Below are 25,916 nucleotides of genomic sequence, written 5' to 3' on the forward strand. Positions count from 1 at the left end.
AATTCTGTTCTTAAAATACATCATTTCAGAGGCTAGATTGAAGGCTCAGCAGTTACAACGGCTCACTGTTCTTGTAGAAGATCCAAGTTCATTTCCCGACATTCATATCAAATAGCTCACAATTGCCTGTAACTCTAGCTCCGGGGGGTCTAACACCTGTCTGACATCCTTGGGATGTACACAAACACACATACATGTATACATAATAACAAATCACTTCTTGGTCTTTTGATTTGGAGAAAGTGTAGTATCTGTTCTTATCAGGGTAACAAAAATAGTTAAAATGTGGCATTTTACAGACTGTGGTTGTCATACTTTGGGAACAAATGACTCACGTGGGAGTTGATGAAAGCAGGGTATGGGCTTTATGGTGTTCTGAGCTCTTCACATAGTGTTAGCCCTAAATGGTGGTGTCTTAGTAAATGTTCCTTGCATAACTTACATCCATTTCTCAGTGATGGAAACCACAATGAAGTCATTCATGTAGAATTTCTCTTTATTTTCAGAATCGTCTGAAAGAAATTGAACACAACCTTTCTAAAATCATGAGACTTGACAATGAAATTAAAGCCTTGGATAGCCGAAAGAAACAAATGGAGAAAGATAACAGTGAATTAGAACAGAAAATGGAAAAGGTTTGTGGTCGTAAGTTTTGTTCTGTTTGAAAATCAAGGACTATCATAATGAATTGCATTGATAAACCCTTTCATCTCCACATTTTGGGGAAAAAGTAAACCTGAATCTTGATGTTCGTGATACCTCTACTAAACTGGATATTGACTAAAATTTTATTTATATTTGATGTGTCAGGGTGGTTGTCATAGTAACACAGTATGCTGTCTGTTTTGGTTTGACACAGGTTTTTCAAGGGACAGACGAGCAACTGAATGACTTGTATCACAACCATCAGAGAACAGTGAGGGAGAAAGAAAGGCGCTTGGTAGACTGTCAGCGCGAACTGGAGAAGCTGAATAAAGAAGCCCGGCTCCTCAGCCAGGAAAGAGAGGAGCTGCTGGTGGAGCAGGGTGAGGCACAGACCTTCTAGCACATCCATTTCCTGCAGGAGTCTCCACAGCATTCAGTCTCAAAAGGCTGTTTGGTGGGCTTCATTTCTATAGTATTCTGAAATGTTAAAGTTGAGGACTTAGGACACAGCACCCAAAACACGTGGTTGCTAGGGATAGTGGAGAGAAGGGACAGGAGAAGCTGGTGTGCTTATGGCTACAGAACAAGAAGGTTCTTAAGGTGTTGAAACTGTTTAGTATCTGCACTGCTGTTTGGATATGTAAACTGACATGGGATAAAATTATATAGAATTTGGGTTTAGACGGTTCAGTGGTTAAGAGCACTTACTGCTCTTCCAGAGAACTTGAGTTTGGTTCTCAGCACCCACATTGTGTGGCTTACAGGCGCCTGTAATTCCAATTCCAAGGATCTAGGGCCCTCTTGTCTCCATGAGCACTCACACACATGTGGCACAGACACACATAGACATAAACAGAAATTTTAAATCTTTTTTAAAAAGTTACATGAAACAGTGCATGCACACAGAAAAGTACAAATAACACTGAGGATTAAGATAGACCTAATAGGTTCAACGGTGTCAGGCTACAGTTTAGACTTTATACAACAGTTTTACACTTTCATTAGAGCAAAGTGGGCAGAGATTTTTTTTTTTACACAAGTACATATGAATTTACTGGTAAAAAAGTTAAAAAAAAAACAACTAAAAGGAGCTTTTTTTGTTGTTATTGTTTTTTTTAATAAAGGTCGTCTACAACAACAGGCAGATCGCCATCAAGAGCATATTCGAGCCAGAGATTCATTAATCCAGTCTTTAGCAACACATCTCGAATTGGATGGTTTTGAGCATGGACCCTTTAGTGAAAGACAGATTACAAATTTTCATGAACTTGTGAGAGAGAAACAGGAAAGAGAAGCAAAAACTGCCAGCCAGCTCTTGGTAAATATCTTGAAATCCAGGTTCCCTAGGTGATTTGATAAACTTTTTGTTATTTGTTTGTTTTTTGAAACAGGGTTTCTCTGTGTAGTCCTGGCTGTCTTGGCACTCGCTCTGTAGATCAGGCTGACCTCAAACTCAGAAATCCGCCTGCCTGTGCTGGAATTAAAGGTGTGTGCCACCACACCTGTGTAATTCGATAAACTTTTTTTTTTTTTTTTTGGTTTTTCGAGACAGGGTTTCTCTGTGGCTTTGGAGCCTGTCCTGGAACTAGCTCTGTAGACCAGGCTGGTCTCGAACTCACAGAGATCTGCCTGCCTCTGCCTCCCGAGTGCTGGGATTAAAGGCGTGCGCCACCATCGCCCGGCTCGATAAACTTTTTAAGTGAACCTGACTTTGTCATATTTTTAGGTGAATGTTTGGCTATTAAGTAGAAAAGAAAAGTTTTAGAAACAATTAATTCATAAGGCTATAAATAGGATCAAAGTGTAGAGCTATGGTTTTTTAAGTAAAATTTATTTTTGAGGATAACTACAAAAACCTTGGCTCACAGTTACTGATGGTCACTTCAGGGCAGTGCTTTCAACAGTTTAGAAATTATTTCTTGTGTTTTTTATGTTACTTTAAAGGGAAGTTTCCTTAGTTGCTTAATGAAAGACTTACTAATGTGTGTTCTTGGCATTTAGAATGACCTTACAGAGAAAGAAACTTTGAAGCAGAAGCAGATTGATGAGATAAGGGACAAGAAGAGTGGATTGGGAAGAGTGATTGAGCTGAAAACAGAACTCCTCACCAAGAAACAGAGCGAGCTGAGGAACGTGAAGAATGAGCTTCAGCGGCTGGAGGGCTCATCGGACAGGATTCTGGAGCTGGACCAGGAGCTCACAAAAGCAGTAAGCTGTCCAAGTGATAGTCTCAGGTCTAAGAAACCTGGAATCTTCCATTCTGAAGAGTCTTCTATTGCTTGCCCTGGGATTGTGCCCCTTCAGTTAATAATCCACATAAATGAGATATTTAAATATCTTGGTCATCAGCTCTTTGATTCTCGAAACCGGTGGGTTAAAAATGAGGATCAGCAAGAAAATTTTAAAAAATACTTGTGTTCAGACTTTAAAGCTTTAGATTCTCGAAATCGAAGTCTCCTTTGAGTGTGTTTGAGAGATGTATGTTCCAAACACAACCAAGTGAGGTAATTATTACAAGTCCTCGGTATTTGACCTGAGTTAAAAATTGGGTATTTTTTTTCAATTAGTTTCCACACTGAGATTTTATGTGATCAACTTGCTACTGCTTTTTCTATGGTAAACAAATTTACCTGGCCATTTTCTTCACGAGTTTTGAGTTTTCTTCCTTGCTTCTGTCCTCTCTGTCACATCTTCCTTTCTCTTCAGAGTAAACATCCTAATGCATGTCAGAGCTCTGGGTCCCACCTCCGTGACTTGAGTGAACTGCTGTTTCTGTGTAACTGCCACTGCAGTGTACATTTTTATCAGTTTGAAGTGTATCACAGTGTTGTCAGGATGGGGAAGTGCCAGTAAGGGGCCACATCACAATATCTGTGGTTTCTATATGCCAAGCAATGTAGTGAGCACCATGGGGACTTAATGAACACCTAAATGGTGACTAAGTTACTAACCCATCTTCATGGATATATTTATCCTAATTCTTTTTTTAATTTTTTTTATTCTAAATCTTTTTTTAAAAGATTTATTTTTTTTGTTATGCATATATTTGTGTGGGTATGTGCAAGGGATTCCAGGTGCTGAAAGAGGCCAAAGGCTTTGGATCTGTAGCTGCGAGCTGCCTGACCTGGGTTTTGGGAATTGAACTCGGGTCCTCTGGAAAAGGAGGATATGCTCTTAACCACCCAGCCATCTCTCTAGCCCCTCCTGTATATATATTTTTTTCTAATTTTCATTTCTCCTTTCTGTTAGACCCTTCTAGGTTTATTTACTAATTTTCTGGCATTCCAGTTTGTACAGTAACCTGAATAAGTGTTTTCCCAAAGCGTATTTAAGGTTTTTTTCCCTCTTTTGTAATTAGCAAAAAATAGTATTTTGATGCTCTTAGGAATGATTTTTGGTTTTAGTGGCAAAACTGAAGGTTTATTAAAAGAAAGAACACATCCTCCAAAAGTGGAAAGAGCTTCTTCAAAGCAGGTGACCCTGAGAAGTGATTTCCATTACACTCTGTCATTATCTTAATTCAGGGGCAAAATATGTAAATGTGCATGTCCTTCAATTATTGATTAGGAACGTGAACTAAGCAAGACTGAGAAAAATTGCAATGTAGAAGCCCTAAAAGCAGAGGTAATAAGCCTCCAAAATGAGAAAGCTGACCTGGACAGAAGCTTGCGGAAACTGGACCAGGAGATGGAGCAGTTAAATCACCATACAACAACACTTACGCAGATGGAGATGCTGACCAAAAACAAAGTATGATTTCCTCTGTGTTCGCCATGCTGATGGGTGTTAAAATAGCTCATCTTCTGTGAAGGATTGATTTGGTATTGGCTTTGTATTTACAGGTTATAAGAATGGGCCTATAAAATAGACCTTTGTTTTTGTTTTTTGTTTTTTCAAGACAGGGTTTCTCTGTAGCTTTTAAAGCCTGTCCTGAAACTCGCTCTGTAGACCAGGCTGGCCTTGCCTCCTGAGTGCTGGGATTAAAGGCATGCGCCACCACTTCCTGGCTAAAATAGACTTTTAAACTTTAAACTTTTGTTTTCCTTTTTAGTTGTTGTCACTGTTTTTGGAATGAGCTGTAGCCTGTCCTGTTGTCCTTGCTGGCCTCTGACTGTGGACTCAAGTGTTTCTCCTGCCTCAGCTTCCTAACTGGGAATATAAGCATATGCCATTGCCTATATATGTCTTAATAACAGAAAGCCCAGAAATACAAACACAAAAATGTGTTCATTGTTGGTAACTTTTAACATGCAGATGTTTAAAATTTTTATGACATTAGAATTGTTGTTCTGGCTTAAAAAGACCATCCTGGGACCTGGGAGGTGCTTTGAAGGTAAAGACACTTGCTACCAAGTCTTCCCACCTGAATTTAATCCTGAAACTCACACAATAGAAGGAAAGAGCTGACTCCAGAGTTGTCTGCTCTCCACATGTGTGCATACAATTTTTTTAATTTTTATTTTTTATTTTTTTAAAGATTTATTTATTTTGTTTACAGTATTCTGTCTGCATGTATGCCTGCATGCCAGAAGAGGGCACCAGCTCTCATTACAGATGGTTGTGAGTTACCATATGGTTGCTGGGAACTGAACAGAGGACCTCTGGAAAAACAACCAGTGCTCTTAACCTCTGAGCCATCTCTCCAGCCCCCTACAATTTTTTTTTTTTTTAAAGACAGTCATCACTCCAAGTCTTTTAGAAGTTTTGTATTTTCTGCTTGAATTTTTATACTTTTCATTTTTAAATCAGGAACCTTACTCATCCCAGAATTTATTTATTCAATTTAATTCATTTTAAAAATTCTATTTATTATTTAGTATGTGTTTCTGAACACACACTTGCTTTGTAACCCCCTGTTATGTTGCACACCTTTAACTCCAGCAGCAGAAGTAGACAGATCTCTGTGAGTTGCTGGTCAGCCTGGTCTACATAATGTGTTCCAGGCCAGTCAGCACTACTGAGGGATTCTCTTGTCTCAAAAAAGATAAACAGTGTTTGAAGTTGGCTCTCTCCTTCCTTTATGTGGGTATCAGGAATGAACTCAGTTCCTCAGGCTTTTGTGCAAATGATTTGACCTGCTGAGTCATTATGCCAATCCCCAGAATTATTTATGTTCTTAATAAAATGTGGAGATACAGGCTTGACTTTTTAAAGTTGATTTGCTTATTTTATATTTTCATTATAGACTGACAAAGATGAACAAATCAGAAAAATAAAGTCTAGGCACAGCAGTGAACTGACTTCACTGTTGGGGTATTTTCCTAACAAGAAACAGCTTGAAGACTGGCTTCATTCTAAATCCAAAGAAATCAATCAGACCAGGGACAGACTTGCCAACCTGAAGTGAGTTGCTAAAACATTGCCATTGATATAAATCTCATTATTTCGTGCTTTTATTTTTAATTGTTTTCAATATTCATTATCATGGAATGATATATTCAGTTGACTTTCTTCTGGCAATTTAAATAAAGTTATAATTGGAGTAGATGGGGCCTCTTGTCTCTTAAAACTGTAGAGAAGAATCGACACCTGAAAGTTGCATTCTGTCTCTGAACAGCACATTGCTGAGACTTCCACAGATGTTCCAGTAAGTGGTTGCTAGGTAACAGTATTTCTCATAAAATTTCTAGGGAGATAGTAGATTTAATTTTGGCTTTATTAAGTTTATGGTGTTTCATTTTTTTTGTTTGTTTGAACAGGGTCTTACAATGTAGCCCAGGCTGATCTCCAACTTGAGGTCCTCTGGCCTCAGCTTTGGAGTATTGGAATTATAAGGTATATATCACAGTGTCTGGCTCAAATTTGTATCTTTGAAAGAGTCTTTTAGTGAATAGAATATTTAAGTTCAGGAAATTGCAAGTTGTTGCAGTTTGTTAGAAAGGATAATCAAAGTAATTGATATAAGTCATGTCACTTTGAAAGAATTGTACAAAAAAGGGCCAAGTAAGATGTCTCATAGGGTACCCTTACTGCCAAATCTCAAGACCTCAGTTCCATCCCAGGGACCCACATGATAGGAGAAAACTGATTCCTGCAGATTGCCCTCTGACCTCACATGCATGCCCCCACAATGACAAAAGGGGGGTACAGCTAAATACTAGGAATAATCGCCATTGGCCAGCTAAGGAAAGGAAGCTAGCAGTGGAAGCAGTGGCTATTTGAGGAACCCAGATGAGCCAGCAGGAGTGGTGTCTGGGGTGCCCTGGGAAGATGTTTCCTTAAGGAGAGGTTAGCAGTATTTGGTGCTTCCTGGAGACTGGATAGTTTGAAGACTGCACTTGGGCTTTAGGTTATTTGTGTGATGGAAGCATCTTCTGTAGTCCTTTTTGTGCAGAGCTTGCAGTGACTCACAGTGGACAGTACTAAGTTCCATCTGTTCTGTTGTGTTTTTTCCCACTTGGTTTTAAAGAAAATGGTGAATACAACACACAGAATTTCGAGACTCTTGTGCGTCATGACTTAGAAAGCTAAGATCTCCAACACATGAGCGTTGAGATTGACTAGGATGATGATTAAGAGTTGAGATACTAATGAGTTGTATTAGTAAACAATTTTTTGTTGTTGTTTGTTTTCGAGACAGGGTTTCTCTGTAGTTTTGGAGCTGGCCTGGAGCTGGCTCTTGTAGACCAGGCTGGCCTCAAACTCACAGAGATCCACCTGCCTCTGCCTCCCAAGTGCTGGGCTTAAAGTTGTGCACCATCACCGCTCAGCTTAGTAAACAAAATTTTGATGAATGAGGGGGAATGAGTGAGCAGGGGCAAGGAGATGACAGCAACAAGAAAGGCAAGGCAGGCATTTAGAGACGAGTCAGGAGTGCTCTGAAGGAGACCTAGTGGAGGGGAAGTGCTCTGCTAATCTTTTCTGTGTCTCCTTAGAGCCAGCAGGTGGCTTCCACTTGCTCAGGCCTATAATCTAGAATCTAAGACCGTGAGCCCCAGAAATACAGCACAATTCTGCTTCTATACATTTATCTGGTATGGGTCCATGCTCAGGATTGGCAAATGGGTCGGTGTCCTAAAGGGAACATACAACTAGAAGATTCAATTAGAGCATTCAGCTTGTTCCTCTGGCTTCTAAAGAAAGTGTGACTGGAGTGTAGCTCAGTGGTAGAGCATGCTTGAGGTCCTGAGTTCTATCTCCAGCATAAAACTATAAAAGATATAGGAAAGAGGACTGAAGAAATGGCTCAGAGGTCCTGAATTCAATTCCCAGCAAACACATGGTGACTCACAGCCATCTATAATGAGATCTGGTGCCCTCTTCTGGCATGCAGACACAGTACAGAGCACTGTACATAATAAATAAAGATTTATAAGGGCTGGAGAGATGGCTCAGTGGTTAAGAGCACTGCCTGTTCTCACAACCATCTACAGTGAGATCTGGTGCCCTCTTCTGGTCTGCCAGCATACATGCAGACAGAGCACTGTATATATAATACATAAATAAATCTTTAAAAATATATAGGTATTTGGTCATACCTAACTCTTTTAAATTTAGATTTTTGGCAAAATTTATTTTGTATCTCCTTTATCAAATTTTTCATATTTCTAGGAAGCTGGAGAGAGGGCTCAATGGTTAAGAGCACTGGTTGGTTGCTCTTGTATTGGACCTGGGTTTAGTACCCAGCATATACATGGTGGCTCACAACCATCTCTAACTCTAGTTCCAAGGCATTTGACACCCCTTTCTGACTTCTTTGGGTAGAAGGCATGTACATGTTGCACATGCATACATGGAGACAAAACATTAATACACGTGAACTAAATCTAAAAAAAATTAAAATTTTTTCAAATATCCTACATTTGTTTTTATTTTAGCAAAGAACTAGCTTCAGCTGAGCAGAATAAAAACCATACAAATAATGAGCTGAAGAAAAAAGAAGAACAGTTGTCCAGTTATGAATATAAGTTGTTTGATGTTTGTGGTAGCCAGGATTTTGAAAGTGATTTAGACCGGCTTAAAGAAGACATTGAAAAGTCCTCAAAACAGCGAGGTAAGTTGTCCCAGTTTCTATTTTCAAGGATCTTTGCCTTTTGGACATTCCACAGGTAACTGCTGAGGGTCAAATTATTTTTATTTGTGTGTATGCGCATGTGAGTTGGGTGTCCACAAAGGACAGAGGTGTCCGATCTCCCCTGGAGGTAGAGTTGCAAGTGACTGTGAGCTATCCAGGCTAGGTGCTAAAAGCTAACCGATCCTCTGTCAACGCACCAAGTGCTCTTAACTGCTGAGCCACCCCTAAGGCCCTAGGATAGATTTTATTTTATTTGTTTGTTTAGGTTTTTTGAGACAGAGTTTCCCTGTGTATCCCTGGCTGTTCTGGAAATCACTTCATAGACCAGGCTGATCTCAAACTCAGATCTTCCTGCCTCTGCCTCCTGAGTGTTGGGACTAAAGGTGTGTACCACTACCACCACCTCCTAGCAAGGACATGAGATTTTATAACTTTGTTATGGATCCTGACTTGAGCTCATTCCTGACTGTGCAGCTCACTATGTGAGTTGTGGCTTTTGGGCTTACTGAATCAGATTTATCATCTATAAAACGAAAACAAAGCTATAAATCATGTAGGATGTTAAAAAGGAGTAAATGGGGGCTGGAGAGATGGCTCAGTGGTTGAGAGTACTGGCTGCTCTTCCAGAGGACCTGGGTTCAATTCCCAGCTCCCACATGGCAGCTCACAACTGTCTGAAGATCCAGTTGCAGGGGATCTGACACCTTCACACCAATGCACATAAAATAAAGTTGAATAAACTATAAAAAGTATTTAAAAAAAAAGTCAGATGCCATGTAGCTGCTGAAGGAGAGAAATGCAGGAACTTTACCAGTAGGTTACAGCCTAGTGATACACAGATTAATAGAAATGAATTAATTTAAAAAATAAAAAGGAGTAAATGAAATTATGTGTGTAGGGAATGCCTGACACATAGAAAGATTTCGGTAAAATGTTGTTATGCTTTTTTATGATACCAAAAAATTATAAGAAAAATGATTATATAAGAAAATATATGTATGTCTGACTGGAGATTTTTTTATTTTTTAAATAGCCATGCTGGCTGGAGCCACAGCCGTTTACTCCCAGTTCATTACTCAGCTGACAGATGAAAACCAGTCCTGTTGCCCAGTCTGTCAGAGAGTGTTTCAGACAGAGGCTGAGTTACAAGAAGTCATCAGTGACTTGCAGTCCAAGCTGAGGCTTGCTCCAGATAAGCTCAAGTCAACAGAATCAGAACTAAAAAAGAAAGAGCGGCGCCGTGATGAAATGCTTAGGCTTGTGCCCATGAGGTAACCCTAAAGTCGTCATGGGGTTGGTGCAGCCTTTTCTCGGGGCGTGTCCTGAGACTTGGCTCAAGTCATAAGTTGTGACAGCTTTTCAACTGGTTACTGATGGCATTTTCCAAACCTCACAAACAAAATATGAAAAGTTCTTCCAAAAGATGACTTAAAAAGGTGTTTTTTTAAGTACGTGTGGGTATTATGCCTGCATATATACATGTGCACCACATGTGTGCCTGGTGCCCACAGAAGCCAGAAGAGGGTATTAGATCCCCTCAGACTGGAGTTACATACAGTTGTGAGCTGCCATGTGAGGGATGGGAACTAAATCCTGGTCTTCTGGAATAGCAGCCAGTGCTCTTAACTGTCAGCTGTTCACGAACTGCTAAGCCATCTCTCCACCTCACGCCTCCCCCCCAAAAAAAACCCAATTTTTTAAAAATTATATTTTAGTTATTTGGTATGGGTATGGGTGTGCCTTGCCATTTGTGTGGTAGTCAGAGGACAACATTGGGAAGTCTGTTCAGACTTCCACTATGTGAGTCCTGGGGGTCAAACTTGATGGCACTTTTACCCACCAAGCAATCTCATCAGCCCCAAAAGACAACTTTAGAGTGTATTTTATGTTGTTCCCACTTTTGAAGAAGCACAGATTATTTCTGTTACTGTGTCTTTCATATATACTAGAAATTTAGGCAGTAGTCTGTTAAGTAAAATCTCATGAGGACATACATGATTCCTATCCTGGTGTCTCCTAGAACATAGGGTTCAGAACCAGTAAGACACGTACACTGGAGCTGGTGGGCTAATCAAGGAGGCAGGCTCTCAGAATTAGACAGAGCTGGGCTTAATAGAAGCACTTGAAAATGGTGCCGACAGAAGTGCTAGTTCAGAAGAAAGGAGCCTGGGGTGTAAGAATGAGATAAGCTTTTTGAAAACATGGCAGGAAAGGGGGTGTAAAGCCTTGAGAAGTTTGTGTGACTTAGTTATCAGGGCAATAATAGGGGAATTTGAACCATGTACAAACAAGAGAGGAACTTACCCTAGACTACATCCAAAATGTTATCTCAGGACTGAGGCATGATTTTTATGCCTGGTTCCCATAAGATGGAAAGATGGGGCTGTATTATATCCACACCTCCTGTAACTCCTGCTAGATGATAAGGAGCCACCCTAAAGTCTTGATTGTGTTTATTAATGTGTTGGATAGATCAGGTTGAGAAAAATCTCTGGAAGCTGAGAAGCCAGAATCTGTTGTCCAGAAAAACTACAGAAGAGTTTCAGGAAAATGAGGAAAGTCTAAGGAGATTGCTTTATGGCAGCCAGCTTCTAAAGTGGGCCCCATAGTCTCGGTGCTCATGTATAGTTCCCTTTCATATGTGGCAGGATTGGTCTGTGTGAACTGAGAAAGGCCAGAAGTAGCTTTACCTGGTGGTTCATACCTGTAGTCACAACACTTCACAGATGAAGTCAGCAAAATTCAGGGTCATCCTCTTCTGCATAGTAAGGTCAGTGTCAAATTGGATTACAAGGGACTTGTCACAATCAATAAGAAAGACAGAAGTGATAGCCTCTCCTTGCAAGATTATGTTACCTAAGGTACCGTGGCTGTCAACCATTCTAGTCTGCCATGTTCACGTAGCTCTGTGGAGAAGTCTGCATGGTGGGGACTGGAGGCCTTCTTACTGAACAGTGAGTGTGGAAGCAGAATTTGTAGCAGTTGATCTTGAGATGACTATAGCCCTGGCCAAATAGCTTGGCTCCACCTCCCTGAGAGACTGTGTCAGAAGCAGACCTCCTGATCCTCTTATCTGTGAGCAATAACTGGTACTCTTTTTTTAAAAACTGCTTGGTTTGGGGGTACTTTATTATGCAACAATAGATAACTACTGTATGCATCAAGAGAGAAAAAACAGACTGTTTGAGCCACAGAGAAGGTGATAAGAACATACAGCAGTAACTTGCGATTGAAAAGGAAGAATAAGGTAATATCTAGAAAAAAAGATCAAATAAAAGATAAAATTAAAGCTGATAGAAAGTGCACATAGAAAACATGAAGTTGTTCTATCATACTGAAATATTTCAAATGGTGCAAGTTAACATGCTGCTATATTTCGGGGCTCCTGGCACAACTTCCCTTCTCAGAATAGCATTTCTTAATCATTACCATGTCCTGTGACTGGTTACTTTGCTGAATGAAGGATGGTCCATTTATTCTAGTCACTGCTGTGTCACTAAATAACAGGGAGGACCTACTGTCCTTCCTCATGGTTCTGTAGGATGGCTGTCATCTGAGTTTTGCAGGAAATAGCAGTCATCTTATGGTTTGCTGGTGCTGGACATTCAGGATGGCTGATCCTGACTGCTGGCCGGGAGCCCAGCAGAGGGATGTCATACAGCATGCTTTCACATGGCCTCTGCGTGTATCCTGGGCTTTGGCCAGCAGTACGGCTTGGTAGTCAAGTACAATTATACCAAGAGATGGGAAGCTGATGTTTTGTGAAGTCTCTCTCTCTCTTTCTCTCTCTCTCTCCCTCTTTGGCTTTTTGAGACAGGGTTTCTTTGTAGCTTTGGAGCCTGTCCTGGAACTAGCTCTTGTAAACCAGGTTGGCCTCGAACTCACAGAGATCTGTCTGCCTCTGCCTCCTGAGTGCCGGGGGTAAAGGCGTACGCCACCACCACCCGGCATCTCTCATTTTTAAGGATTTATATTTTTGTTGTTTTTATTTCGGTATACATGTTGAGAGGGCGTATGCATACACCCATAGAGGCCATAGGTATTGAATACCCTGGGAGCTGGAGTTACAGATATTTGTGAGCAGCCTGATGTGGGTGCTGGGAACTGAACTCAGCAACAGTGCTATTTCGTCAGTCTTCTCATCCCTGTTCTTAGGATCCTACACGGCATTTAGTTCTTTCCCCATAGGCGCCTACAGTCTGTGTGCAGTCTCTTTCATGGCCTTGAGGAACTTTTGATGAGTACAGTCAGTTTGTAAAAGATCTCTGCTTGGCAACATCCCCATAATAATACTGCAAAGTTAGCAATGGCTACTAGCATCAGTAGGCAGATGTTTGAAAAACAGGATATTCACCTATTTTAAGTGTATTTCTTATAAGAGTTTTTTTTTTTTTAAATACAAAGGAAAAAGTAAAGCCACGTGGTGGTGGCACACGCCTTTAATCCCAGCACTCGGGAGGCAGAGGCAGGCGGATCTCTGTGAGTTCGAGACCAGCCTGGTCTACAAGAGCTAGTTCCAGGACAGGCTCCAAAGCCACAGACAAACCAAAAAAGAAAGAAAGAAGTAGGCATTTTACAGTGGAAAAACATAGCTAACACCACTATGATCAAGTGAATAAGGTAGACCTCACAAATAATAGACATGTTGACATCATTGTGCTCCTACAGGATGTCCTGGAAAGGGCCAGCAGAATAACCTCACTTTCATTATGAAGAATGTCAGCTAGATTGATTTCATTGTGTTTTCTCTTAAGGGAAAGCATAATTGATTTGAAGGAGAAGGAAATACCAGGATTAAGAAACAAACTGCAGAGTGTCAGCGGAGACATACAGAACCTGAAGACTGGCATAGAAGAACAGGAAACACTCTTGGGAACAATAATGCCTGAAGAAGAAAGTGCTAAAGTTTGCCTGACAGATGTTACAATTATGGAGAGGCTCCAGGTAAGCTTACTGCAGCTTAAAGTAGAAAAATTGTCCTGTGGGGCTCGAATGTGAATGTGAATGTGAATGTGAATGAATGTGAATGTGAATGTGAATGTGAATGTGAATGAATGTGAATGTGAATGTGAATGAATGTGAATGTGAATGTGAATGTGAATGTGAATGTGTTAGAAACAGTAGCTGAGCCCGGGCGGTGGGGGCGTACTCTTAGTCGCAGCACGGGAGATAGAGGCAGGCAGATCAAATTCCAGAACAATCAGAGCTACACAGGGAAACTCTTCTCTTAAAACAAAACAAAACAAAAAAATCAAAACAACAACAAAAAGCAGTAGCTGGCCATGATGGTGCACACCTTTAATCCCAGCACTGGGGAGGCAGAGGCAGGTGGATCTCTAAGTTCAGTACCAGCCTGGTCTACATAGCAAGTGCCAGGCCAGTCATGGCTACACAGTGAGGCGCACATTCTCTCTCTCTCTCTCTTTCTCTTTTTTTCCCTCCCTCCCTCTCTCCACAGTAGCTAATTTTCAGGTACAGAAAACTGATTAACTGAACTCATTAACTGATTTGTTTAAATCCTAGGCTTAAAGAATTTATAAACTATGGAAAGTGAGTCATAGTTCATTTACCTTATTTAAAGTACCAGACCTTAATTTCACTTTTTATCCTGTTAAACTTGGCTTTAAAAGGGCTTGAATCATGATAATGCAGTGAGTCTCTTAGAAGTAACTGTTCTGTTCTTAAGATGGAGCTGAAGGATGTTGAAAGGAAAATTGCACAGCAGGCAGCTAAGCTGCAAGGGGTAGACTTGGATCGAACTGTCCAGCAGGTTAACCAGGAAAAACAGGAAAAACAACATAAAGTGGATACAGGTAATGAGGGCTCGCACCCCACACAGACGTCGGTGCTGCCTCCCACGCGTTCACTCTCCCGCTCCTTTCCAAGTGTCCTGCCTGTTTCCGTGCCTTGTGCAACACACCTGGAATTGTAGAGTCTGATGAGCTGAGCTCTTTCCCAGTTGTGCCTGCCCTGTGACTGGGTGGGGATAGCGAGCGGGGCACCCTTGTTGCGTGCTGGAGCCCACTGCATTTCAGCCTCTGAATTCTTTACACTGTAAGAACTCAGAGGGTGATAACAGTGCTTTCTGTACCCATCCATATGTTTCTGTTCAGTTTCCAGTAAGATTGAATTGAACCGTAAGCTTATACAGGACCAGCAGGAGCAAATTCAGTGCCTGAAAAGTAAAACAAATGAGCTGAAATCAGAGAAACTGCAGATATCCACGAATTTGCAACGTCGTCAGCAAATGGAGGAGCAGACTGTGGAATTGTCCACAGAAGTTCAGTCTTTATACAGAGAGATAAAGGTAGGAATGCACATACATGTTGTTTTGTAACTTAGTCCAGACACAAAATTCCCAATATTGATGTGAAGAGACATAACTACGGTTATTGTGAGACTCAAATGAAAGTGTTATGATGATTCTTCATGTGTGGTGTTTTTTGGGGGGGTGGGGGGGGGTTTCAAGGTAGGGTTCCTCTAACTTTGAAGCCTGTCCTGGAACTAGCTCTTGTAGACCAGGCTGGCCTTAAACTCACAGAGATCCGCCTGCCTCTGCCTCCCAAGTGCTGGGATTAAAGGCGCGTGCCACCACTGCCCGACTTCATGTGATTTTTGAGTGGCAGAAAGATTTGGAAGAAAGAGTTGGGTCGTGTAAAGAAGAAGCAAGTATCTGGTTAGATAGCGAATTTTCATGTCATAGATACAACACTTGGGGACAAGAATTCATAGCCAGCCACCATCTGACACATGAAAATTCGCTATCTAACCAGATACTTGGTTCTTCTTTACACGACCCATGACAGACACCCGTATGTTAGCACTGCTCCATTCAATCCCCCATGTGATTTCAGCCTGCTTGCCAGTACAGTGAATGGGCATGGGGTGCTGTGGGCCCTGGAGTGCACCCGCTGGCTTTATCTCAGTGCATCAAAGCAAGGTCCTAATCCCGGTTTTCATGATTACAGCCACTCATTCAGTAGGCACTACACGTGTTACCCAGTCTATTTAGCAGTGATTGCTATAAATGCTCCTTTATTTCTTAAATAATTCTGGATTAAATAATTTGGATTTATACTACAAAGTAGTATTACCTTGCACTAGTCTTAACTGGTTATAAATGATTTTTACTTAAAACATTGAGTATCTCCCAGCCCTGTTGAGATAGATAACAAAGATTTCAGAATGCCCATGGCTGTCCAGAGGAAGCAAGGTTGATGGTCAGAAAGGTCTTCCGGTGGGAAGGTCCTTGGCTCTCCACCACACCACCACCTCCCTGCATGAGAAAACACACCAGTGTTGAAGTCACTAATGTCTGTGTCTTCCTTGTAACATGCTTTAAGAGTTCAAGGTTCATTTTTTTGAACTGTGGTGATCATGTGTGCATGTTCAACGCAATGTCACAAGAGACTTCTGATTTGTACAATAGTTTGTCATCTGAAAGTCCCCTTTCTTCCAGAAAAGGTGTGGGCACGCCACCGTCAATCGGTGTGCTGTTACAACCATGAAGATGAAGATAACTGCTTAGGTGACATGTAAAGAAGAATGCTGCTTTACACTGAACAAACCTTCCTTGTCTTTGATCACATAGAGCTGACATAGTTCCCTATTGGACTCTTGAAGATCCATGCATAAGCTATATGGGATAATTGGAATCATGGCTAGATGAAAATTGTAGTCATTTTGGTAGTCATTTCTGGAGTTGGGCTAGGTTAGACTCTTGGCTACTACATTTACTTTTGTGACCTTGAACAAGTTACTGTTTGTTTGCTTCTCTGAAGCACGTGGGTAAAAATATCAGTGCCATCTTCACAACCCTGTCAAGACATGCAAATAAGTTAAAGCCTGACACCTGGGATGTGTTTTACTGAGGCTGTGGAGCCTGGCATCTGAAATAAGGTAATGAAGTGTTGTATGACTGGTCTGGCTTTGTGTGTGCTCAGGATGCTAAAGAGCAAATAAACCCTTTGGAGACAGCACTGGAAAAGTTCCAGCAGGAAAAAGAAGAATTAATCCACAGAAAACATACAAGTAACAAAATGGCTCAGGATAAAGTAAGTTCTTGTTTACATATTTTGCTTACCCAATGCCTGTGTTAACCAATTATAGCACTATTATTTTACATAAATAACTAGATAAGGTAAATAGTAGTTTCAGGTTTGTGATACTATTTCTATTTTTGGAATGCTGGACATTAAACTCAGGGCCTTGTGAATGCTAGAGTAGCACACTTATCACCAAGCTACATCCCTAACCCTCATGACGTACGTGTGTGTGTGTGTGTGTGTGTGTGTGTGTGTGTGTGTGTGTGTTTGCGCGCGCATAGTTGAGGGGGGCATCCACGTGAGTATTCTGGTGTGCATGCTCATGCATGTATACACAGAACAGAGCTGGAGGTCTTTTTCTGTCACTCTCCAGCTTGTCTCCTTGAGGCAGTCTCTTACTGAACCTAAGCCTCACTGGAGCTACCTGGTGAGCGTCCAGGATCTGCTGTCCCCCATCCCATCCCACCCCCCCAATGCTGAGGTTACAGGCACACACAGCCATGCCCAGTTGTTTTTGTTGGTTTTTTTTTTTTTTTCACATGGTTGCTGGGAATTTGAAGTTGGGTCCTCAGGCAAGTATAGCAAGTACTCTTACCTACTGAGCCATGTTATAATTTTGGATTTAGAAAATTCTTGAGAAAAGATTCAACTTACCAGCACTCAGGAGGCAGAGGCAGGCAGATCTTTGTGAGTTCGAGGCCAGTCCTCTAGGGTATAGTTCACCGACTAGGAGCTCCATCCTTAAAGAAAACTGACTGCCTCTGGCTTCTGATTTCCAAACCAGTGTTCCATTATGCTCTCTTACTGATCCCCTTTATCAGATCCTGGTGATTTTTTTAAATTATTTATTTACTTGCTTGTTTTCTTGAGGCAGAGTCTCCGTATGTGGCCTGGGCACTTGATACGTAGACCAAGCTGGCCTTGGAGTCATAGTGATTCTCCCTCCCAAGTACTAGGGTTTCGGACATGTGCTACTATTCCTAACTCATCTTGTGTATAATCTGTTTTGGTTTTGTGTGTACATGTATAAATTTAATAAATGTCTTTCCGCAGATCAATGATATCAGAGAGAAGGTTAAAAATATTAATGGTTACATGAAAGACATAGAGAATTATATTCAAGATGGAAAAGATGACTATAAAAAGGTAATTTAGAACAAAATTATTATTTGTTTGTTTTTATTTTCGTGCACTCAATGAATCTTTTTTTCTTTTTTAGCAAAAGGAAACCGAACTTAATGAAGTTGTAGCTCAACTAAATGACTGTGACAAACAAAAAGAAAAGATAAATAAAGAAATGGGAACCATGAGGCAAGATATTGACACACAGAAGGTAGGGCTTTCTGCTACTATAGCACAGCACTGTTTCTGCAGTAAGTTTTTTATAATAGAAAATAAATTAGATGGAAATGCAATGGGGAAAATACTTTTTTTCTTCTTCCTTTTTTTTTTTTTGTTGTTTGTTTCCTTTTTTCTTTCTCTTTTGGTTTTTTTTTTTTTTTTTTTTTTTTTTTTTGAGACAGGGTTTGTCTATGTAGCCCTGACTGTCATGGAACTCACTCTGTAGACCAGGCTGGCCTCGAACTCACAGAGATCCGCCTGCCTCTGCCTCCTAAGTGCTGGGATTAAAGGTGTGCACCACCACCACCTGGCTCATTTTTATTTTCAACAAAGGGCTCTCAGTAGTAAAAGTTTAAACATATAAAAGGCCAGGCATGGTGGAACAAGCCTTTAGTTCTAGCACTCAGAAGGGAGAGGCAGTTGGATCTGTGTGAGTTGCAGCTACATAGTGAGATCCTGTCTATTTAAAACAAAACAAAGATAAAACATTAAATACCCCCTCCTATGTCCAGTCTTCTTCCTAAATGTTGCTACTATTATATTCTTGTTTGATCTTAAATATGTGTTTTATTTCTGTATCAGTCTGTATATCAGATGGATAAGTGTAGGTTTATATGTGTATTTATACTTAAGTTTATATGTATATCTTACATTTGAATTGTTTTCTGTCTTTTCAGCTAATATATTTTGATCTTACATATTAACTCATAGGCTTTTTTTTTTTTTTGGTTTTTCGAGACAGGGTTTCTCTGTGGCTTTGGAGCCTGTCCTGGAACTAGCTCTGTAGACCAGGCTGGTCTCGAACTCACAGAGATCCGCCTGCCTCTGCCTCCCAAGTGCTGGGATTAAAGGCGTGCGCCACCATCGCCCGGCTCATAGGCTTTTTTTTTTAAGTTTTAGACAGGTCTCATTATGTAAGCTAGGCATAGGGCCTTAGTTCCTTATCTATAAGGAAAATATAATGTTCATTTTAGAGTTGATATATGTCATTTTCTCTATTAAAATTAATTTCTACAGTAAGATTAGATTGAGATGTTATCTTTGCCAGTAGCCCAAGCCTTTAATCCCAGTGGAGGCAGAGGCAGTTGGATTTCTAAGCCTGCCTGGTCTACAGAGCCAGAGCAAGGACAGGACAGCCAGGTTTCTTCTACACAGAGAAGAAACTCTGTCTCAAAAAACTTAAAAAACAAAAACAAAACCCTTACCTTTTAAGGATTAGCCTGTTTGTTTCTTTGAAACAAAGTCTTGCAGTCCAGGCTGACCTATAACCAGTTGTATTGCTGGGCACCTTGAACTCCTGACATCCCCCCATCTCCTCCCTCCTCCCCCACCCCCTATCTTCATATCCCAAGTCCTACGATTATAGGTACACACAATCACTCCCAGGCATTTCAAAAATGAAATATCAATACAAGGCTTATCTGCCTGACCTAATACATATATCTGGAATGTCTGCCTGCAGGGTGAGCCTTCCAGTTGACTAGGAGACTGGATAGGACAGAAAAGGATGTCATCTGTGTCTCTTGAGCTAAGATACATTATATTTGTATGTGCATGAGAATGTATATGCCTGCCAGGACCAGAAGAAGACTTTAGATTCATTGGATCTGGAGTTACAGATGGTTGTGAGCTAATCAGTATGGGTGCCAGGAACCAAACTCCATCCTCTCCAAGAGCAGCTAGTGTTCTTAACTGCTAGACCATCTTTCCAGCTTTTTAGGACACACTTCTTTTGCTCTTGGACATCAGAACTCCAGGCTCTTTGGCTAGAGATGTAGCACACAGGGGGCTTGGATCTGGTCTCTAGCACTGCATAAACTGCATGATGTCACTCACTGTAATTCCTGCAGTAGAGTGGTAGAAGCGGGAGAAAGAAAGAGTCCAGAACTTAGACTAGTGACCCTCAGGCTTGTCACTGAGCTGTGTTTCTGGCATCCTGGAATTGTTGAGTTTGCAGACCACTGGTAATGAGTTTCATTACCCTCTATAATGGGGTCAGTTGTCCTAACGAATCCCTCCATCTGTGTCCTATGGGCTCTGTCTCTCTGGAAGTCACCATGGCCAACTGTGTGCATTGCTGTATCAGCTGAACTCTGTGGCTGGGAACTCACCGATTTATGTGCTAGTTTAAGTCCAGTCAAGTTTTATCTTAAGTAATTTGAGGGGCTGGAGAGATGGCTTAGTGGTTAAGAGCACTGGCTGCTCTTCCAGAGATCCTGAGTACAATTCCTAGCAACCACATGGTGGCTCACAACCATCTGTCATAAGAGCCGATGCCCTCTTCAGGCAGAACACTGTATACATACTAAATAAATCTTGGGTGAGGGGAGTAATTTGAAATCTGCCTCCCTTTTTTCAGTGAAGGCATATATATGAAGGGGGGAAGTAGAGCCGGTATTACTGGTGAGCAGCAAGCATAGCGGCACACAGTTAGAAATCACAGTGCTGGGGAGGCAGTAAATGGCTGTGCCTAGTGCTCACTGGTGAGTTTCAGTGTCCCTGAGAGACCATGCCTCAAAAACAAGCAAACAAAAAATACTGAAGTAGTATAGTGAGGAGTGACACTCAAGGTTTTCTTGGCTGCCACACATACATAGAGATGTTTGTGACGCACACCCAAAAACCATCAAATAAACAACCATCAAATAGAGCCTAACAAAGATGAACTTTTAAGTGTTAACCTGTTTTTTTCCCTTTCTTTATCTTATTCTTTATATTTTGTGAGCTACAATTAGAATTCCAAAGGAAAATTGGACCCCACAGCTTTTTACAACCAGTTACTGAGCCAAATACTGTTCTGACTTCACCTTCAGAATAACACTTTACAGTAGGTGGCATTATCACCATAATTCACACAAACTAAAGTAAGACTGGAAGGTAACCTAAAAGAAATACTTGTCTGATGATTGTGTGCTGTCAAATTGGGAATGTTGCATAAGAATCAGTCTTAACTACAGTGTGTGATGGCCCTTTATAAAGCGCCCTTACATGCTATCATGAAAATCAGTTCAAATGTTAGATCACACCAGATGAAAGCAGCCTTTCCATGTTCCTAATCAGGATAAAAGCTCTGTTCTCCATGGCAAGGCTTCAGCGAGCACAGCTGTCTTCAGTGTGTCTTGCGTTGCCTCAGCCACTGAACCTTCACAGCCGTGTCACCTTGGCTACCTTTAGCTGTTTATAGTAATGCCTTTCATGAGTTTGCACAGTGGTAGCCTTCACTTTTCCCTTTCTTCTCTGGCTGACCTAGAACTCATGATGTAGACCAGACTGACCTTGAACTCACAGAAATGCTCTTGCCTCTGCCTCCCAAGTGCTGTGATTAAAGGTGTGCACTACCACACTCAGTTTTACCATTCTTCTTAATAATTTTTTTAAAAGCCGGGCGGTGGTGGCGCACGCCTTTAATCCCAGCACTCGTGGATCTCTGTGAGTTTGAGGCCAGCCTGGTCTACAAGAGCTAGTTCCAGGACAGGCTACAAAGCTACAGAGAAACCCTGTCTCGAAATAATAATAATAATAATAATTTTTTAAAAACTAAAAATAGTGTTTCTTGGGAGCACAGTTTGATTTGAACCTTTAGCACATGAGAGAAAGCCTTGTCTCCTGCCACCCAGATACTTGACAGTTGGAAGCAAGGTAGTGTCAAAACTTTTCCCTCCTACTCCTACAGCACCGAGTTTCTGCAAGACTTTTTCCCCTAAATTCCAGTGTCGGCTTCTAAATTGTCTCCTAATGTGTGTCTCTTGTAATTCACTGTAATCGCTAGGAAACTATCAGGGTAGTTGTTTCTCGTTCTTGCCAGGTAACGGAATGTCTTTTCAAGGATTAAGACCACTCAGCATCAACAGCCAGTTTCTCTTTCTCTCTCTTTTTCTTTTTTCCTTTTTCTTTCTTTCTTTCTTTCTTTCTTTTTTTTCTTTCTCTTTCTCTTGTTTTTTCTTTTTGAGACAGGGTTTCTCTGTGTAACTGCTCTGGCTTTCCTGCTCTGTAGCCCCGGGTGGCCTTAAACTCACAGAGATCCATCTGCCTGTCTCTGCCTTCCAAGTACTGGGACTAAAGGTGTGCACCACCTAGCCACAGCCTGTTTCTTACTATTGCAGGTCAACAGGCAGAAACATCTCAAATTCACAGCTATGTGTTACTTCCCACTCCCTTGTGAGATTATGGGTAAAGTAATCCTCATTCAAAGTGCTTGGCCTTAGCAGTGTTTTCCATCTTGTATTTCTTTATATCTTTTAATAATTGCATAGACTCTATACCAATTGAGCATCCCTAATTTAAAAATCTGAAATTCTGCCAAACCCATTGAGGATTTTGGATGTTCAGAGTAGGAACACTCAACTTGTATTTGCCAGCCTGGAGGCAGAGATTGTGTCTGACACATACTCTAAAGTGTCTGATAGTCTGGACACGCATGAGGAGACGAATAAGACTAGGGAGTAACGTAGGGAAGACTTCAACAGTTTATATTGATCTCTTGATTTGTTAAGGTTTTATTTTTATACCATAGGAACATAAATATTATACATGTTAATGAAGTCTTATATTCTAGATCAGCAGGCTATGTAGCATGGTTCCTGGGGAAGATGATTAAGGTTGTAGGCATGAAATATGTCTGGGCCTGGTGTGGTGATACACACCTTTATCCCAGCAGTTTGAGACAAGAAGAAAATAACATCTGGTTAATTTTTCCATTATCCATTTTGTGTATATAAAATGACCACCTTTAATGACTTTTTACCAAATATATCAGTATTTTATAAATAAGTACACAAAAATACACGCTCTATTCAGTTATTAAGAGGCTCACCTCTGCCGAAAAAGAGCTCTTGCATCATAGTCATGAAGGGGCAGTGCAGGCTGCTCTCTCCTTCCAGCCCCTCCTGTCCCACTGGCTGAGTCTCCTTTTGGTCAGTTTAACGTGATTGTAGAGAAGGCAGTATTATCACTGTCTGTCTGCACGTGACTGTTAGCTTGTTTATTTTTGTTAACTAATACAGCGTTTATGTCTAGATACAAGAAAGGTGGCTGCAGGATAACCTTACACTAAGGAAAAGAAGAGAGGAACTAAAAGAAGTTGAAGAAGAAAGAAAACAACATTTGAAGGAGATGGGACAAATGCAAGTTTTACAAATGAAAAAGTATGTTTCAGTAAATAGTGTTTATTGTTTATTTTTGAGGTCTCCTTAAACAGCCCAAGCTGGTCCCAAACTCATGGTGTTCCTGCCTCAACCGCTCAAGGGCTAAAATTACGTGCATGATCACTGTACTCAACACAAAATAGTGTTTTTGTTTCAGTGAAGGTCTTTACTGTTATGAGTATAAAGAAACCAGGAGCTGGAGAGATGGCTTAGTAGTTAAGAATACTGGCTGCTCTTCCAGAGGACCCAGGTTAGATTCCCAGGACCCACTTATCTACAATGGAGCGTCCTCCCATATCCTTTCCCCCAATATTATGTTCTTCCTCTTTCAAAAAAAATTTTTTTTTTGAAACCCACACACATACACACAAGAAAATAAAAACAATCAAAAGACTAGTAAGTTAAAAAATACCAAACCAAAATGAAACAAAAAACCCACCAAGGCTAGGCCGTGGTGGCACTGATCTTTAATCCCAGTAACCGCGAGGCAGAGGCAGGTGGATTTCTGTGAGTTCTGGGACAGCATGGTCTACATAAAGAGACCCTATTTCAAAACCACAGCAACAACAGAAAACCGTGAAGTTCTTTTGGCTGGCCAGCTACTCCTGGGCATGAGGCCTGCCCTGGAATATGGTTGATGACCCCAGTGACACTCCATTGTAGAAAACTGTTTTTCCTGTTTTCGGCTGGTATTTATTGCAAATAGCTTCTGGTTAGGAGTGGAACTTGGTGTCCATTTAATTTTCTCAGGGCTAGGACCTCATCTCAACTCAGATTTTCTTTTTATTTATTTTATGAGTATTTTGCCCACGTGTATGTATGTGTGCCACATTCATATAGTGCGTGTAGAGGCGAATAGATGGTGTTGGATTCCCTGGAACTGGTGTTAAGTGATTGTGAGCCACTATGTGGAGTCCTGGGAGTTAAACCAGGATCCTCTGAACTGCTGAGCCATCTCTCCAGCCCAAGATAGATTTTTTTTTTAAAAAAAATACTTTTGTGATTAAACTTAGCAATTTTTAAAGACAGGTTCTCACTGACTGTCCCCTGACTGTCCTGGAACTCACTCTATGGACCTGACAGGCCTTGAATTCACAGAGCTCCACCTACTTTTACCTCCCATGTGTGAGATTAAAGGTGTACACGACCATACCTGGCTGAGCATGCTTCAGACTGCATAATTTATCTATTCCTTAACAAATCTTCCATACTAGGAAGTGTCAGAACCATCAACCAAATAGATAAACTATATATGATTTGTGAGCAATATCTAGCACAGAACATGTACTTAACAAGTAAGTAAATGAAGAAATTTAAGGCATATATTAAATTCTGTATAATCTTCCAGGGTACTAGAAAATTTTGAGTACTTTTTGGTCAGAATTGTGATTTTTATACTTTTGCAACAGAAACAATTTTTAATGCATTTTACTGTAGAAAATGACTAGTTTATTACAGATAAAATTGTACTGTGTCTTTGATACTTTGACATTTGTAAGTAAAACTGATTGAAACCTGTTACCAGTAACTTCTCATTGTTGGCAGTTGTGGCCTCCTTAGTTCTTTCTAATGCAGAAGTGTGTGATTTTGTTGTGTGAATCCCCAGTAGTGCTTTACATTGTCAGCATCTAAAACCCAGGGGCTGTTATGATGCTCACGTGTTATGAGGATTCTTTATTTAGCACGTAAAAATTAACTTCTTCAGAAACCTAAATACTGCAGAAGTTTGAAAGGAAAAGAACTAGCTCAAAAGCCTTAGGAAGCCCGGAGCCTCTGCTGTGTGCTCATCATCGAGAATGACACCTGTCTTAGGGACTTTCTGCTTAGGTTGCCAAAAGCTGAACAGTGGTTCTCACTAATCATTTCCCCTTTTCTAGTGAGCATCAGAAGTTGGAAGAGAACATAGACACTATAAAACGAAACCACAGTTTGGCATTGGGGCGGCAGAAGGGCTATGAAGAAGAAATTCTTCACTTTAAGAAGGAGCTCCGAGAACCTCAGTTTCGGGATGCCGAGGAGAAGTATAGAGAAATGATGATTGTCATGAGAACCACAGAGCTGGTGAACAAGGACCTGGACATCTACTACAAGACTCTCGACCAGTAAGTCCTCTGTGCTTGTGTTCACTGCAGTGATAGCAGGTGGCGCACTGTGGTCGTCTTTTTTCCTGTTTTTGTCTTTTCAGTATATGACATTTCATATATGCCGTGGAATGAAAAATACTTCAGCATCCTCCCCTAGCCAGTCCAGGGACGTCACTGTTTACTACTGACTGGCATCCACTTAGATGCTCTCCCATTTCAGTCTTCAGCATCCTCCCCTAGCCAGTCCAGGGACTTCACTGTTTACTACTGACTGGCATCCACTTAGATGCTCTCCCATTTCAGTCTTCGGCATCCTCCCCTAGCCAGTCCAGGAACGTCACTGTTTACTATTGACTGGCATCCACTTAGATGCTCTCCCATTTCAGTCTTCAGCATCTACTCCCTATCTCAGGAACAAAGATGTTTGCTTTCTCTGCTCTTAAAAACCAGGTTTAATACACGTGTGTTGTGTTCAAGCTTTTAAAAGTGGCATCCCATTTCAGGTACTCTTCCAGGAGTTGCTGTTTTGGTTTTGTCCCTTTTGATATGGCTGTAGTTCATCCATGCTCTCATGTACAGAATCCTGCCATGAATCACTGCTGTGCCCATCTCCCAAACTCTATGACATTTTCTGACAAAGAGA

General features: G+C 41.0%; 1 protein-coding gene across 2 annotated transcripts in view; it reads left to right on the top strand.

The window, feature by feature from the left end:
* Positions 1-25,916, top strand: part of Rad50 (RAD50 double strand break repair protein) — a 58,180-nt gene that overhangs the window by 10,499 nt on the left and 21,765 nt on the right. The window contains exons 6-21 of one of the 2 annotated variants that reach the window (XM_041665660.1): positions 507-635; positions 860-1,025; positions 1,770-1,963; positions 2,647-2,853; positions 4,213-4,395; positions 5,831-5,988; positions 8,463-8,638; positions 9,693-9,930; positions 13,414-13,603; positions 14,346-14,472; positions 14,773-14,966; positions 16,603-16,713; positions 17,758-17,850; positions 17,924-18,037; positions 23,062-23,189; positions 25,067-25,291. In XM_041665660.1, the coding sequence (XP_041521594.1) occupies positions 507-635; positions 860-1,025; positions 1,770-1,963; positions 2,647-2,853; positions 4,213-4,395; positions 5,831-5,988; positions 8,463-8,638; positions 9,693-9,930; positions 13,414-13,603; positions 14,346-14,472; positions 14,773-14,966; positions 16,603-16,713; positions 17,758-17,850; positions 17,924-18,037; positions 23,062-23,189; positions 25,067-25,291 (2,633 nt within the window). The remainder of the gene's footprint in view (positions 1-506; positions 636-859; positions 1,026-1,769; positions 1,964-2,646; positions 2,854-4,212; positions 4,396-5,830; positions 5,989-8,462; positions 8,639-9,692; positions 9,931-13,413; positions 13,604-14,345; positions 14,473-14,772; positions 14,967-16,602; positions 16,714-17,757; positions 17,851-17,923; positions 18,038-23,061; positions 23,190-25,066; positions 25,292-25,916) is intronic. The other variant, XM_041665661.1, reaches the window with a different exon arrangement.

This window comes from Microtus oregoni, unplaced genomic scaffold (assembly GCF_018167655.1).
Source record: "Microtus oregoni isolate MIOR12 unplaced genomic scaffold, Mior012 000015F_ref0000493, whole genome shotgun sequence".
Lineage (NCBI taxonomy): Eukaryota > Metazoa > Chordata > Mammalia > Rodentia > Cricetidae > Microtus > Microtus oregoni.